This window comes from Octopus sinensis, linkage group LG8 (assembly GCF_006345805.1).
Source record: "Octopus sinensis linkage group LG8, ASM634580v1, whole genome shotgun sequence".
In the NCBI taxonomy this organism is placed as follows: Eukaryota; Metazoa; Mollusca; class Cephalopoda; order Octopoda; family Octopodidae; genus Octopus; species Octopus sinensis.
This window is the reverse complement of record NC_043004.1, coordinates 86,566,662-86,584,161: the sequence shown is the minus strand read 5'-3', so window position 1 is coordinate 86,584,161 and position 17,500 is coordinate 86,566,662. Positions and strand designations below refer to the sequence as shown.

The following is a 17,500-nucleotide window of genomic DNA, read 5'->3' as shown; positions in this document are numbered from 1 at the left end:
ATCTACCTACCTACCTACCTATTTATCTTTAAAATTATCAACCATCGTACCAACAATAACTCTGAGCACCTTTTTAAGCTCCACCCATCTAACACCTGTGGACATATTTACAAAGTCAGAAAACAGCACAGCTCCCATAACCTCAGGAAACATTTTTTCACGCTGAGAGTTGCTGAAGCATGGAACAAACTGCCGGTATTAGTTGTTAGTTGTCGGAGCACTGCATCCTTCAAAACTTCCATGCTTTCTGAGATTCGCCAACACTACACCTGATTTTCTCCCCTCCATACACACACAAGCATGTATCTGACTCATGCATTGTTCGCTTTCCAGACATTTGTACATTACTGCATATACTCTGACAAGTTGTGGTGCACCTGAGCACTGTATACAATAATTTCATTATTTATTATTTATATTTATCTATCTGTCTGTCTGTCTGTATGTATGTCTATCTATCTTATCTATCTATCTATCTATCTATCTATCTATCTATCTATCTATCTATCTATCTATCTGTCTGTCTGTCTATTTGTATGTATGTATGTATGAATGTATGTATGAATGTATATCTTCAGTAAATCATAAATCCGAAAGAGAAGCACACTCTAAATTAATGAGCAGTAGAGCATTTAGATAAACATAGTTATGGCCAGTCTATGAGGTTACCAAGGGTTTTGCATCCATAAACACTCAGCTTTACAGCATCTTGCCAGACCTTAATGGTGAGTGGCCTATAACCTAGGCCACCGCCCATCAGTGTCTGACGAGACACTGCAAATCTAAGTACTTTATGGACACGAAACCCATAGGCCAGCCATAACTATCTTTATCTAAATATATATATATTATCTAAATATATATATCTAAATATAATATATATATATATATATATATATATATATATATATATATATATATATATATATATATATATATATATATATATATATATATATATATATGTATGTGTGTGTGTATGTATGTATATATACAACTACCAAAATTCTGTTTTCAAGATAGCTTATTAACACTAGCATATGTGTGTGTGTGTGTGTGTGTGTGTGTGTATGTGTGTGTGTGTGTGTGTGTGTGTGTGTGAAGAAGTGAGTGTATAAGTGTGTAAATGTGTGTGTTAGCATATATCGAGTCAGAGAGTCAGATAATGGAAGCTAAGTGCGGTTGCTAGAAAGCTGGTTTACTTAAGGATTGTACAAATAAACGTTGACTGATAAATTGTCTCCTATCTCTTTATTTAAGATAACTGTAACAGTAAAAATGATGTAAGTCATGTCTCGGCAGTAACACCAGCATCAGCAGCAGTAGTAGTAGTAGTAATAATGGTAGTGGTTGTGGTGGTGGTGGTGGTGGTGGTGATGGTGGTGTTGGTGGTGGTGGTAGTGGTTGTGCTGGTAGCAATAGTAGCTGTAGAAGTAGTTGTAGTAGTAGAAGTAGTAGTGGTGATGGTTGTTAGTGGTGGTGATAGTGTGGTGGTTGTAGTAGCAGCAACAACAGTGGGGTTTTTTTCCTCTCTCTTTCACAGTTTAGCCAGGGAAGGAAGGGCAGCAGTTATGACTATTTTTTCAAAGCATCTGAATGGGGGTGCGGGGGAGGGAAATTGTCCTAAAAACTGGAGGCTTGACTCTACTACTTGCCAGGAAGTGTACTTGTATCAAAGGACCCCAAAGACCAGTTGGTAGCATTAAACCACATGACAAATTGAGGTTGTAACCCCAAAAACCCCGGAACACAAAGAGCTAGAACAAATACCACAAGATATCTCATCCAGATACGCAATCAATTGCCCTGAGCTGGTATTCTATTTATTCTAGCAGGTTAAGAGGCCACACATAGGTTTCCTTATTTTAGTTGTTGGTAGTGGTATGTTGATGTTTTAGTGAGATAGTGAATTAAACTGTCCATTTAGATGAGGTGTTGAAGAGATCAGATGGTGTAAAGGTTTGACACTAGCAGAAGAGAGAGAGAGAGAGAGAGAGAGAGAGAGAGAGAGAGAGAGAAGGGAGAATGATGTGCAGAAAAGGGAGAATGATGTGTTGGTAATGGGATGAGTTTGATAACAGTATAAGAAGCAAGGGATGATATTGGGAAAGCTAAAAAAAAAACTGAATCATTTGATAAATATAATAGGAACCTGGACAAGTTTTCTTTTGTGATATTCTTGATGAAGAACATCATCACTTATAAATTGACATTCAGTAACACATCTTCTACTAAAATCTCTAAAAGTGCTAGATATAAAATGGCTTAAAAGGGTTTGTCTTCAAACTACAAAGCAGACTTATGAATGATATTAGAAAAGTATTCATCAGTGATAATAACTGTGTGAAAGAGATTTTCAAACATGAAATACTCACCAATATAGATTCTCTCTCCCTCTCTCTTTCCTAAATCAAAGAGGACTGTACAATGAAGTGAAGGTCATGAAATGAAACCACAAAAGAAAAGATCTGGGCAGGAAGACTGATCTCAAACTGAGAGGGGAACTCCAAAAATAAAATTGGTTTCAAATTTTGGCACAGGGTCTGTACTTTCAGGGGAGAGAGTGAGTCAATTACATTGACCCTAGTGCTCAACTGCTACTCATTTTATCGACCCTGAAAGGAGGAAAGGCTAAGTCAACCTCAGTGGAATTTGAACTCAGAATGTAAAGCCTGATGAAATGTCACTAAGTGTTTTGCTCAGCTTGCTAATGATTCTGCCAGCTTGACTCCAAAAATAATATAGGTTTCAAATTTTGGCACAAAGCCAGCAATTTTTGCCAAGAGGAAAAGTCGATCACATCGACCCCCATTTTCAACTGGCACTTATTTTATCGACCATGAAACAAGGAAAATCAAAGCTGACCTTGATGGGATTTGAACTCAGCTTGTGAAAAGCCGGGACAAATATTAGAGAGACAAGGCCTGAAATTTGAGGAAGGTGGTCAGTCAATTACATCCATCCCAGTGTTCAACTGGCACTTTATTTTATCGACCACAAAACAATGAAAATCAAAGTTGACCTTGACGGGATTTGAACTCAGCTTGTGAAGAACCGGGACAACAAGGTCTGAAATTTGAGGGAGGTGGTCAGTCAATTACATCCACCCAAGTGTTCAACTGACACTTATTTTATTAACCCTGAAAGGATGAAAGATAAAGTTGGCCTCGGTGGAATTTGATCTCAGAATGTAAAGACAGATGAAATACTGCTAAGAATTTTGCCCTGCATGCTAACGAATCTGCCAGCTCACCGCCTTAACTCCAAAATTTATATCGTGACCAATAACTACTTAGCAATTCCTGTTGTTCACAGCAGTTTTAGCAACACTTGTTATTCACTAAAACTTGGCAATGTCTGTTATTCATTACAACTTGGTAATACCTGCTGCTTTGATATGATAAACTGGTCCTTACAAGTCTTGTGCTGTAAACTGATCCTTAAAACATTTGTCCATAAATTTCTCCCCTGTCTCAGAATATGCCATCCTAGAGCTGACATTAATTGAATATTTTTGCCCTGAAACTAAGATGGGTAGATGTCTATTACAGGAAGTCATTGCATAAAAAAGTAAGCAAAAAGAAAATGAAAATAAATAATTCATGCATGTGACTATGACAAGACTGCTGGAATTTAAGAGAATTTAGGAAATGAGAGAGGATTTTACATTGTGATAAAGGATTGGGGGAATTATAAGAAAAACTTTGATATGAAGAACTAGGATTTTTAAACACATTAAATACAGTAAACAAGGTAATAGAAATACACAAAACCAGAAGGACCAGAAGGACCAGAAGGACTTGAGGATTCATTGAGAGGAAAAGCATTTGAATAAAAGTTCTTCAAGACAGTGCACGACTATAGCCACAGTCTAATGGCCTGAAACAAATAAGAGATTAAAGATATATATATATATATATATATATATATATATATATTCAATAAAGGGTGGAATATAATTAATTTAATAAAATTAATCAATTTCACCTAGTCAATTTTACTAGTAGAGGAAATACTGACCAATTTTGGCTGCTATTTCTAATATTTTCGGTATGTGGTTTTGAGCAACTTGTTGCTTTTAACCCTTTATTATATTATATATATATATATATATATATATATATATATATATATATATATATATATATATACATCATCATCATCATTTAATGTCTGCTTTCCATGCTAGCATGGGTTGGACGTATGACTGAGGGCTGGTGAACCAGATGGCTGCACCAGGCTTCAATCTTCATCTGGCAGGGTTTCTACAGCTGGATGCCCTTCCTAAAGCCAACCACTCTGAGAGTGTAGTGGGTACTTTTACGTGCCATATATATATCATCATCATCATCATCATCATTTAACGTCCGGTTTCTATGGTAGCATGGGTTGGATGATTTCACTGAGGACTGGTGAACCAGATAGCTGCCCAAGGCTCCAATCTTGATCTGGCAGAGTTTCTACAGCTAGATGCCCTTCCTAATGCCAACCACTCTGAGAGTGCAGTGGGTGCTTTTTAATATATATATATATATATATAATATATATATATATTATACCTTACAACTTCACTTTGTTATATATATATATATATTATATATATATATAAACTTACTTGGAAATGGATGCGTGGCATTCAATTAAATAATAACATAAATAATATATATATATATATATATACACACACATATATACATAGATATATATATTATTTATACATATGTATATATATATATATATATATATATATATATAGTAAAGATCATTTGCCAAGTCCTGATTAGGATGAATGTTATTGTTATTTAACCCCAGGAAACATTGTCGCCAGCTGGCTACCGACACACAATCTGCGTCCTTATATTTTCGAAGAAAGGAGCTTAGTGTTCCTGCTCCCCTCAGAATTCAAATTTACAGAAAACAAAAGATAAAGACAGGTAAATGAACAACAAGCAGGTGTATTATATATATATATATATATATATATATAAAATGATAAAAGGAAAATGGAGAGTTCAAACTGACATATGTTAATTCATTAACATAATATTAATAATCCTTAGCAAATGTGGGGATAAGCAAGTAAGACACATCAATATATAAAATATATTAAATACATCAAATACAATATATATATATATGTATACATATAAAACGGACCAGCTTACACATGTGAAAATGATAGAAAATTAAAGAGAAAATTAATATATGGAGAGTATCTGAATCTCATGTCTGAACTACATGTGCGTGTGTGTATGTATATAAATATATATATATATATATATATATATATATTACACTCACACACACACTATATATATATAGGTGCAGGAGTGGCTGTGTGGTAAGTAGCTTGCTTACCAGCCAGATGGTTCCAGGTTCAGTCCCACTGCGTGACACTTTGGGCAAGTGTCTTCTACTATAGCCTTGGATCGATCAAGGCCTTATGAGTGGATTTGGTAGACAGAAACTGAAAGAAGCCTGTCGTATATATGTATATATGAATGTGTGTGTTTGTGTGTCTGTGTTTGTCCTCCCAACATTGCTTGACAACCGATGCTGGTGTGTTCATGTCCCCGTAACTTAGCGGTTCGGCAAAAGAGACCGATAGAATAAGTACTAGGCTTACAAAGAATAAGTCCTGGGGTCAATTTGCTTGACTAAAGGCAGTGATCCAGCATGGCCGCAGTCAAATAACTGAAACAAGTAAAAGAGTAAAGAGTAAAGAGATATTACACACACACATGCACACACACACACACACACACACACACATACACGCGAGTTTTCTTTTAACAACTTCAGTAGATTGCGACAATAGTCAATTTATTTTGTGCTGACGTTAAAAAATTTACTTTTTAAACTATTATCCACAATTATTTCAGAATTTACAAAAGACTTCTCTGGTTTGCTGTTTAATAATGACAGATACCTTTGATCTTTTGAATTTGTTCTGTATGAAGTGACGGCTGTCTGGCAACAGATGAAATGCTTTCATTTTCTCCTTATTTGCTTATATTCCATTTTTGGTTATGACAAAAAACAAAAAAAGTCTTATTTTTGCCAGTTTGGGCTGTGAGTGTTGTATGATTTCTTCATTTCAGTGCATCAAGACATGCATGTATATGTATATATGTAAGCATATATATATGCATATATATATATATGCCTACATCTACATGTATTGTACATGTATAAATATTCATTTACACATACACTCATTCATATATACACACATATATAAACTGCTAGGTTACTGGGTGTAAACACACCAACACTGGTTGTCAAGTTATGGTGGAAGACAAACACACATGTACACACACACATGCACACACACACAAAACACACACACACACACACACACGTGTCTGCTGAGATGATTTGAAAACACAACACCTAATAACTTAATGATATATCTTTACTACTCCTCGATGAGATTTTGCCTAATATAATGATTATATATATATATATATATATTATATATATATATATATATACATACATATAATACACATACATACATACATACATACATACATACACACACTCACACACGCACACACACACACACACACACACACACACACACACACACACCACACACACACATATATTTGTATCGGCACAGGTGCCAGGCATTGCCAGCCTTGCCTGGCACTTGTGTCGGTGGCACGTAAAAAGCACCCACTACACTTACAGCGTGGTTGGCATTAGGAAGGGCATCCAGCTGTAGAAACACTGCCAGATCAGACTGGAGCCTGGTGCAGCCTTCTGGCTTCCCAGATCCCCAGTCGAACCGTCCAACCCATGCTAGCATAGAGAACGGATGTTAAACGATGATGATGATGATATATATATATATATATGTATGTATATATATACTCCATTTGTTTATCATTTGGCAGTTAAGATTTGCCATTATCCCTGCATTATATGTTGATCTCTAGTTTTTTGAGGTGAGCTTTCAGGGTTAAAGATTCCCTTTGTATGTCAAAATTTTAATTTTAGAAGGATTTTAAAATTTAGCAATAGCTCCATTTCTACATCAACCAGATAGTCAAGTGTCCTTAAACATTGCTTATTACAATGTGCTTCCATTCTTCTCTTGATTGAAGTGTTCGGAGTTCAAATCGCACCAATGACAGCTCTTTCCTTTATCTTTGTAGGAGTCAATAAAATAAAATCAACACAAGGTAGTGGACTGGCAGAAGTATCAGAGCATTGGATTGGATGCCCTCTGGTATTTGTTCCTCTTCTATGTATCCTGAGTTCAAATCTCACTAAGGTCTTCATGGGTGGTAGAGTTAATCTGTTGCCCAGTTTTATATCACCACCTGCCAACCTTGGGTGCCTTTAGCAGGGACCATTCTATTGCATTTGGACCAGGCTTCTATTTTGTGGACACCTCCCTCTCAGTAGTATAGCTGAGGGGTGGGGTGTTCAGGTGGGGATGGTCTATCCTGGGCAATGCTTTTATGGAGGTGGCGTGTTTCTGCTGCATAAGTCTAACTAAAACTGATGTTTATTCTACTGGACTCTTTTGCTGAGCTGCTAGGTTACTGGGTGTAAACACACCAACACTGGTTGTCAAGTTATGGTGGAAGACAAGCACACATGTACACACACACACAAACGCATGTCTGCTGAGATGATTTGAAAACACAACACCTAATAACTTAATGGTATATATTTTTTACTCTTCTGATGAGATTTTGCCTAATACAATGATTTAATTATTGTAATTTAATCTTTAGGCTAAATCGAAACAGCTGTAAGAGAATATGTTGGATTTTTTGCACTTAATAAATCATATTTATGCTACATCTCCATTCTTTAAATCTTACTTACATATATATATTGGCCTGCTCACTTAGCCAGCGGGGTGGCATCCTTTGAAGGCTAAAACAATGAGAAGCGCATTGTGACCAACGATGTGTAGCAACATCTGATAGCCTGGTCGGTTATGGTGATCACGGTGATATATATATATATATGATGGGCTTCCTTCAGTTTCTGTTTATCAAATCCACTCACAAGGCTAACTAGGCTTATACCCACCCACCACCTGGGGGACAAGTGCTGCAAACTCAAGGGCTGCCCCAAGCAACACATACGCACACACACACCCACACACACATACACTAGTTACATCACACCTCCTTCCCACCAATTTTGGAATTCCTGTAAACAGTATCTTCATCCAAATGTTGTGTTTCAATGAATAAAGAAGTCTTTCGACGATCGTAGCCTATTTTCTCAAACTGTCAAACTTTGGAACTGTCTTCCTCAAGTCTACAGTAAATTCCTTCCTTTTATCTTAATTTCTTCTTCTTCATAATACTTTACACTAAGTGGCTTTTCACCTTGTTTGAGACTTTCAATTAAAAAGAAAAAGGAAGAAAGAAAGAAAAAGAGGTTATGATTGTTGTCTTCTCTCCTGATTAAAAGATGAAGAAAGCAAAAACAAACAAAGAAAACTGTTTATTTTACCAATTATATCGTTTGTTCTTCACCTATTTTACCTGCCTGGTTATAAGCCTTTTCACAATTTTAGAATTGAATGACTTTGACAAAGATTATTTTCTTTATTCAAAGATATTTGTTTACAGCCTCTGTATCATTGTCATTGTTGTAGCTGAGTTCCAGTTGTCAACTTTGATTGAACAGAGCTATGATCAAAGCACAGAATGTAGCATTTCATCCCTTCTTTGTTACAAGGTATAATGCTGTCACTAGAACTACCACATGGACTTGTGTATAAGTCATATCTCTTCATTTACTTTTAAATCTTGATCCAAAATTTTCTCCCTTCATAGTTTTAGCTTTGTTCCATATATAAGTCACACACCATTTTTTCCAGTTAAGCTGAAACATAAAATAGCGTGGTTTATACATGAGTAAATATTTTACATCATCCTGGCAAATTGTTCTTCTCTTTTTAAAACTGTGGTGTGCTGCTTGAGAGGTAAATATACCTGCTGTTTCTAGTTGGTCAAGAAACCATGTTGATGAACCCCTTGCTTCCTCTTTGGATTGTTTACACATGTTTTGAATGCCACAAGCAGTGTTCAGTGAACACTTATTTGTATTGGCCAGCTCAGTTTCATAGACATTCATTTACATAGCAACAGGAGACAACCAACAGGCAAAGACACTTAGAAACCAATTGTGTTTTTTGATTTTTGTAAATTAAAACTATTAAATGCTTTAATAACCAGGACAAATAATACAGACAGTGGGAGATTTATGTAGATAATAGGAAATTTGTAGGGATGATGACCACATGTACCAACAATGTGTGGTTCCAGCTGTGTTCACAACAATCTATGGCTCCAGTTTCAATTTCAGGGTAGGGTAATTTGGAAGACTATCTTCCATCATAGCCATGAGATCATTAATACTGTGTGAGTGGAATTTAGTTGATGAAAACTGTATGGAAGCCTGACATATGTGTGTATGTGTGTGTGTGTGTATATCTTTCATCTTTTGGCTTTTACTTGTTTCAGTCATTACACTGTGGCCATGCTGGGGCACCACCTTGAAGAATTTTAGTTAATCGAATCAACCCCAGTACTTGGTTTTTTAAAGCCTGGTACTTATTCACTCAGTGCCTTTTGCTGAACTGCTAAACATACAAACACTGGTTGTCATAGCGTTTATGGGGAGACAAATACACACACACACACACAAAGTTGACTATAACTTCCAGAAATAGGCTTCTCAAGCTATGACTCTTTGATAAGCCCTCCTTGACAAAACTTAGAAGTCACAGTCAAAGTTTAAGAAATAAATAAATATTTGATCCTACTTCATGTATTGAGTTCTTTCTCCAGTTAATGATGTTCTAAGTCATTTAGAAAACACTACTACTACTACTACTACTACTACAACGTGTGTATTTAGGCATATAGTGTACTATGTTATCTGCATGTCTAGTTGAGTTATCTAACTTTACTCTAATGTTTATTTTACATTTCGTATGTAGGGGAAAGGATAGAGTATATACCAGACAAAAGCAAGGTTGATACAACCAATTGAAAATCTTGAGGACAGACAATTGTGCTCCAGTCTGGTCACAATCAAATAAATGATAGAAATAAAAGAAGGATAGGAAATTCACGTAGACATTAAGGAATAGAGATAAAGAAATGATCAAAGCTCCCAGTGTGAGGTTGAATAATAATTCACATTTCCTGTTTAACTCCTTGCTGATATCTACCTAGCAATCTAATCAATTTTGTTTGTAACTTAATAAATACAACAGTCTTTGTAAAGCAAAGTGGGTTATTGATGTGTGATGTAACACATATGCTTGTGAACATCGACCAACAGTGGGAGTGGATAGGCTCTATGTCAGGAGTGGGGTCACTTCGTCCCCCAGGTGAATTGAAATTTGAAGCCAGACTGCTAATGAAGTCTCTAAAAACTCATATAGAAAACTGAAGACCAAAGCAATATGTTGATATAAATTAGATACCTAGGAATCTCACTGCATTAGTACAAAGATCAAACTCCGGCTGCTATTGAGCATCGTCTTCTCTAACCGTCTTTATAGCTGTGAGTCATGGCCTCTCTGACACTAGAGAGGAAATTGAACATCTGGCAAAGATGTTTGCATGAGATACACCACATTTCATACGGAAACTGTGTCACTAACCTGAAGTAACAAGATCTGGACTTTCATGTAAGCTTAGTCAGTTGGTGGCCAGCAAGAGCATGAAGTATCCGAGGATGGATCCTTCCACCTTCCATGCTAGTGTCCCCAGTGGTGTCTGCAGAGTCCCAGGAAGAAAGGGCATCCAAAGAAGAAATAGCTGGCAGTAGTAAAAAAAAGAAAAGATGTTATAAGTGATGTCAAGAGTTGGGATGAAACTTGGGATTTGGCACTTGACAGAAACGCCCAGAAGGCTCTGCTTGCCCAATGTTTGGTGCTTATAAAAAATGATGAAATGAATGCAAATTTTTGGAAAAAAATATTTGTTACCTTAAAGGCAGTGCTCCAGCAAATGACTGAAACAAGTAAAAGAGTAAAAGAGAGTGAATTGTACTAAAAAATAAAAGGAAGGAAAATGTGCAGAATTTTAATGTTGGAAAAAAAAAAATATATATATTTTTTCCAACATAAAATTTCTATGCATTTTCATTTTTTTTTTACTACATACATACATACATACATACATACATACATACATAAATACACACACACACACACACACACACAACACACACACACACACATTGCCTGGCATTTTGTCATTTATGATGACGAGTGTTCCAATATTTTTGATCAACAGAACAGCCAGCTGCTCATGGAATTAACATGCAAGTGGCTGAGCACTCCACAGACACATGTACCCATAACTTAGTTCTCAGGGATATTCAGAATGGGACAAGGTTGGCCTTTTGAAATACAGGTACAACTCAGTTTTGCTAGCTGAGTGGACTGCCAATAAAGTGTCTTGTCCAAGGATACAACGAGTCACCAGGAATTGAACTCAAGACCTTACAATTGTGGGCCAAATACCCTAACCATTAAGCCATTTAAATGTACTGCTTAATGTTCGGTTATTTGATAATCAGTGCGAAAACTGATGGCTAAGATCTGTTGCAATGGATCTCTAATACTGCATACTTTGATGTATATACATATATTAACACACACACACACACATACATGTACACAGGTGTATGCATAATTATATATATGCATGTGTGTGTGCGTGTGTGTGTGTGTGTACATATGTTTTCACACATTTCCACTATTTACTTCTTTGTTTCTCTTCCTCTTGAAATCCCTTTTTTCCCTTTCAGTGACAAATGTATGTTTGTCTACCACTTTACTTATGTTGTAGTTGTTATTATCATTATCATTAACATCATTATCATAATCATTATTATTAATATGTTTTGTTTCTTTCATTTCTTGTTCCTTTCTTTCTTTGTTATTTTTTTTTTATTTCATTTCTATCTTTTTCTCTCTTTTTTTAATTTTTCCTTTTTTTTTTTAATGACTGATTAGAAAATATTGAGACAGCTTTAAACTCTGCTATACTCAGACCAAAGGTTTCATTGTAACCAAGGATATAATTATACACACACACACACACACACACACACACACACACACACACGTACACACACACATACACACATACACATACGACATACATATAGTTTCATACACATATACATACTTACATATACACACACATACATATAAATATATATATATATATATACAAAGAACACAGACATACATATAAATGTATATATATACACACACATAGAACACACACACATACTTATAAATATATATATATATATATTATATATATATATATATATACAAAGAACCCAGACTTTTACACACACACACACACACATATACACATATACATACACTCATATACACAAACACATGCACATACACATGCACACACTCAGACAGACAGACAGACAGACAAGCATATATTCCCAACGGATTGTTTGTTGTTCTGTTTGTACAAGAGCAATCAATTGATCGTATAAAGAATATAGTTAGTATGATGTTTAACAACAGTTACTCAAAATCTGTTTCAGTCCCTTCCAGTAACAACAACAACAACAACAACAACAACAACAACAACAACAACTGCAACGACAACATACAAAGAAACAAACAAACACATCAGAAATAGAGGTTAGTGCTTGCTGCTGCATCTCGTCGAATAGTTTATGATGATGCGCAACAAGAAGACAGAGAATAAGATGTCACGTCGCAGGAGTTTGCGAAGAAACAAAATTGTGCTGAATACGTACAGTAACAACGGCAAGAAGAACATGAATAAAAATGTCACCAACGAGAAAAACAATGGTAGCAAGAAGCACCACCACAACAATGATGGCAACAACAATACCACCACGACCACCACCACTGCCACCACAAACAACAACAACAACATTGATGAAAGTAAGATTCACAATCTTTTACCTGGGTTTTATGACAAAACCAAGTCAACCGAACATGTGGAAAAATACAGGTAACTATTATTATTATTATTATTATTATTATTATTATTATTATTATTTTATTATTATTATTATTATTATTATTATCATTATCATTATGAAGGTGGCAAGCTGGCAGAATCATTAGCACACCAGGCGAAATGCTTAGCGGTATTTCGTATGCCGTTACATTCTGAGTTCAAATTCCGCCGAGGTCGACTTTGCCTTTCATCCTTTCAGGGTCGATAAATTAAGTACCAGTTATGCACTGGGGTCGATCTAATCGACTTAATCCGTTTGTCTGTCCTTGTTTGTCCCCTCTATGTTTAGCCCCTTGTGGGCAATAAAGAAATAAGAATCATTAGCATGTTTGACAGAATGCTTAGAAACATTTCATCCATTCTTATGTCCTGAGTTCAAATTCTGCTGAGGTCGACTTTGCATTTCATCCTTTTGGGGGTCGATGAAATAAGTAACTGACTAGCCCCTTCCCCCAAAGTTTCAGGCCTTATGCCAATAATAGAAAGAATTATTATTATTGTTGTTGTTATTGTTATTATTTATTTATTCACCTAACTAACCATCTGATAAGAGTACACCAGGCACATGCATCACAACCATGTGTGCACAAAATGGTGATCTCATACCAAGAGAAACAACGCATGACTTTGCAGGTGGGGCCCAGCTAGAATTTTCTTCAGATTAAGTAGCCCACCCTGCTCAAAAGGTCCCCCAATAAGGGTTGTTTAAGAATTTTGAATGAAACATGCATGTTTCCAGAGGTGAATTATTCAAACCCCAAAGAATTGCCTTGATGTCTTTATCAGTTTGGATCGGCAAATCCATGCCAGCCAGTGGTGATTTCAGTCACTGGACTGGGGCCCCATTAGGGTAGACAGACAAAGTCATATAGGTTGTTGTCAAAATTATGTGATTGCATTAAGATCTTATGCACATGTGCTGTAGCTTTTTTAGTTTGTGGTTAATAATAAGAACCTTGGAATATACCCGATGGTTTTCTTTGTGTCCTTTTTTTTCTACCGTATCAATTGATTCCATAATTATTACATCTACTTTTCATTCTTGCATGGGTCAGATAGAATTAGTTACTCTCTTTTACTTGTTTCAGTCATTTGACTGCGGCCATGCTGGAGCATCACCTTTAGTTGAGTAAATCAACCCCAGATTTCATTCTTTGTAAGCCTAGTACTTATTCCATCTGTCTCTTTTGCTGAACCGCTAAGTTACAGGGACGTAAACACGCCAGCATCGGATGTCAAGCGATGCTCGGGGGGGGGGGGGGGGGCAAACAGACACACAGACATATACACACATATACATATATATATATATATATATATATATATATATATATATATATATATATATATATATATATAATATAATATTTGGGAGTAAATCCAAATTTACAGGGAAAAATTAGATTTAGGATTAAATCCAATTTCACAGTATAAATATAAATTAAATTAGAGATAATAGGCAAATCAAACAGTGAAAAACATGAACCAAAACATAAAAATTAAAATAATTAATATAATTTACAAAATATATAAAATATAAAATTTAAAGTTTAAATTATTTAAATTTAAAATTATTAATTTATAATTATATTTTTATTTATAAATTTATTTTTCATAATTATATATAACTATCAAAAAGTATAAAAAGTTTATTATAAGATATGGTTTTACTTATCTTATAATAAACTTTTTATACTTTTTGATAGTTATATATAATTATTTAAAAAAAATTATAGATATAAATATAAATATATATTAATAATTTTAAATTTAAATAATTTAAACTTAAAATTTTATATTTTATATATTTTGTAAATTATATTAATTATTTTAATTTTTATGTTTTGGTTTATGTTTTTCATTGTTTGATTTGCCTAATAGTGGTTTTATCTCAAATTTAATTTATATATATTGGAGGGCTGGCCGTGATCTAGTAATCTCAAGATTAATCAGCCGAAATTACTACAATGATCCGGTTCTTGACTGAAGACTGAGGGGTTCGAATGTCCTGTCCATGTTTATTGTATCGTCTTCTATGAGTTATACGTTCTTGTCCATGTTGTATTTTTCTACATACCTTAATATATGTATATATATATATATACTAGTATTATGACCCGTCGTTGCCGGGTCATAGTGCTAGTGCATGTATATATGTGTATATATATGTGTACATATTACATGTACATCTATATATATATACATCTACACATAAAATACAAAATACAAAGTTATATCTTGATATCGCTAGTGATAACAATACTCAAAATATATAACAGACTGGAATTGTAATTTTGATCAATTGTATGTTGTCCTCCCTCTTTTATAGAAGTGTGGCTACAATCCAGCCTACCTCTACTTCTGGGGGGACATTTTAAATTTTTATCCGGGACGTCCTACGTCCCAGATATAAAGGTAAAAATATAATATTTCCACTTTGCAAGGTTCGAGTCGAGATATGTGCACACCTCCATCTGGACTATTCCATTTCTGCACGCTAATTTTATTTTAAATTTATTCCCATTCATGTGAAACCACTTATTCAAGTTCAAGTCATTGATGCAATATTATACCAATTGCTATTTTTACTTTTGTTATGTTACGATTATATTATACTTTAGTTTGATTTTAATTATAACTTACTACATATAATTCAATTGTTATTATTATCTCTAATTTTTATTGTTATAGTGAAAGTATCTGACATAAAATAGAGAAATGGTTTTGTTTCACTTTTAACATGTAATACTGAAATAGTGGAGAAGATATGATATTGCTATGGGCTCGCCCTAGGCAAGAAGTTGAACATTTTTTTTCCCATGAAACTACATGGACCCTAAGTAAGGCATGTGTAAAATTTGAATGAAATTGGTTGTGTAGTTCTCAAGTTTTAGGGAAACACACAGACAGACTGACACACATTCTCAGTTTTATATATAGAGAGATACATACATATACGATGGGTTTCTTCCAGTTTCCGTCTACCAAATCCACTCACAAGGCTTTGGTCAGCCGAGACTATAGTAGAAGACACTTTCCCAAGGTACCACACAGTGGGACTGAACCAGGGACCATGTGGTTGGTAAGCAAGCTACTTACCACACAGCCATTTTTAAGGCTGGATGTCCTTCTCGTAGCCAACCTTTACCTGTTGCAGGAAATATTTTCTCATGGGTGGGCATAGTTTCATGGAATGTTTGAAATGAAGGATGCAGCTAATACAGTGGTGATACTCATTTACAGTTATAATGTAATCTCAAGACAAATATGTATACATACACAGGCTATGAGCTTCTTTTAGTTTCTCTCAATCAAATCCACTTACAAGGCTTTGGTTGACCCTAGGCTGTTGTAGAAGACCCCTAAACCATATGGCTGGGAAGCAATCTTCTTTACAACACAGCCATGCCTGCATCAAAAATTGTAAAGTTCCAATCATGGGACTTGTTGAAACATGGAAAGCTAAATTTAAAAGGTCCAATTTGTACTGTCTTATTCTCCAACCTTTCTTCATTCCAGTTCAGGATCCTTGCATTTTGATAAATCTTCACCTTGTTTGGAGATGATGTTTTGGTAGGAAGAGATCAAGATGTCTATCAAAGTATACACATTTTGTACATAGAGTAAATGTGTTTGAAAGTCGTGTGTGTGTTTTGTTCCCAAAACAGCACTTCTTTTAGTGCTGCTGACACCGCCAGATTGAATGGTACTGCCCAGGTGTCAAAACCATAATGATATCCGTGGGGCAGCTGATGATGGAGGTATGCTGGATTGTTGGTATGGCTATTTTTGTATATGTGGAATAGTGTTATAATACATCCTTTTGATATATGTTTACAAGAGAGTGCTGAAAAGTTCCTGGCTTTAGGTAAAAGAAAATACACGAGGATCCGTTAATCCCTCAGATTAATACATTTATTGCTGCAGTCCTTCAGTTTTTCTAATCCCTGTAAAATAACTTGAGAGGTTGGGCTTCCAACCAGGCCTTTCACGATACCCTTAAAACTAGGAACTTTTCAGCATCCCCACTTTATTATAAGTATTTGTGTTTGTCCTCCACCAGTGCTTGACAACCAGTGCTGGTTTGTTTACATCCCTGTTCCTTCGCAGTTTAGCACAAGAGACAAATAGAGTAAGTACCAAGTTTAAAATAACTGAAGCAAGTTAAAAGTTAAAAGGATCCTTTAATTTTTGTCAGCATGGACAGACGACATTTTTCAAAACTATTGTTTCTCTACAATTGTAAAACAAGGAATTTGTTATATGTTTATATAACTTATTTTCTATTTCTCATTTGATATTTCCAACCTATTTTTCCAATGTGCACAGCAAACAATCAGTCAAGCTTGTGAACATATACTTTTTTCTTCACAAAGCTTCAACAGATATAAATGAGACAGATTATTGCTTCTTGGTTTTACAATGTAGATTGTAGTTGACATTTGTCACTTTAGTTTTGTTGCTTTTGTAGTTCT

At 35.0% G+C, this 17,500-nt stretch overlaps 1 protein-coding gene across 1 annotated transcript in view; it reads left to right on the top strand.

Moving 5' to 3' along the window:
- The first annotated feature begins 12,579 nt into the window (after positions 1-12,579).
- LOC115215200 (putative methyltransferase NSUN7) overlaps positions 12,580-17,500 on the top strand; it is a 33,035-nt gene continuing 28,114 nt past the window's right edge. The window contains exon 1 of the mRNA XM_029784392.2: positions 12,580-13,016. Coding sequence (XP_029640252.2) covers positions 12,712-13,016 — 305 coding nt within the window. The 5' untranslated portion in view covers positions 12,580-12,711. The remainder of the gene's footprint in view (positions 13,017-17,500) is intronic.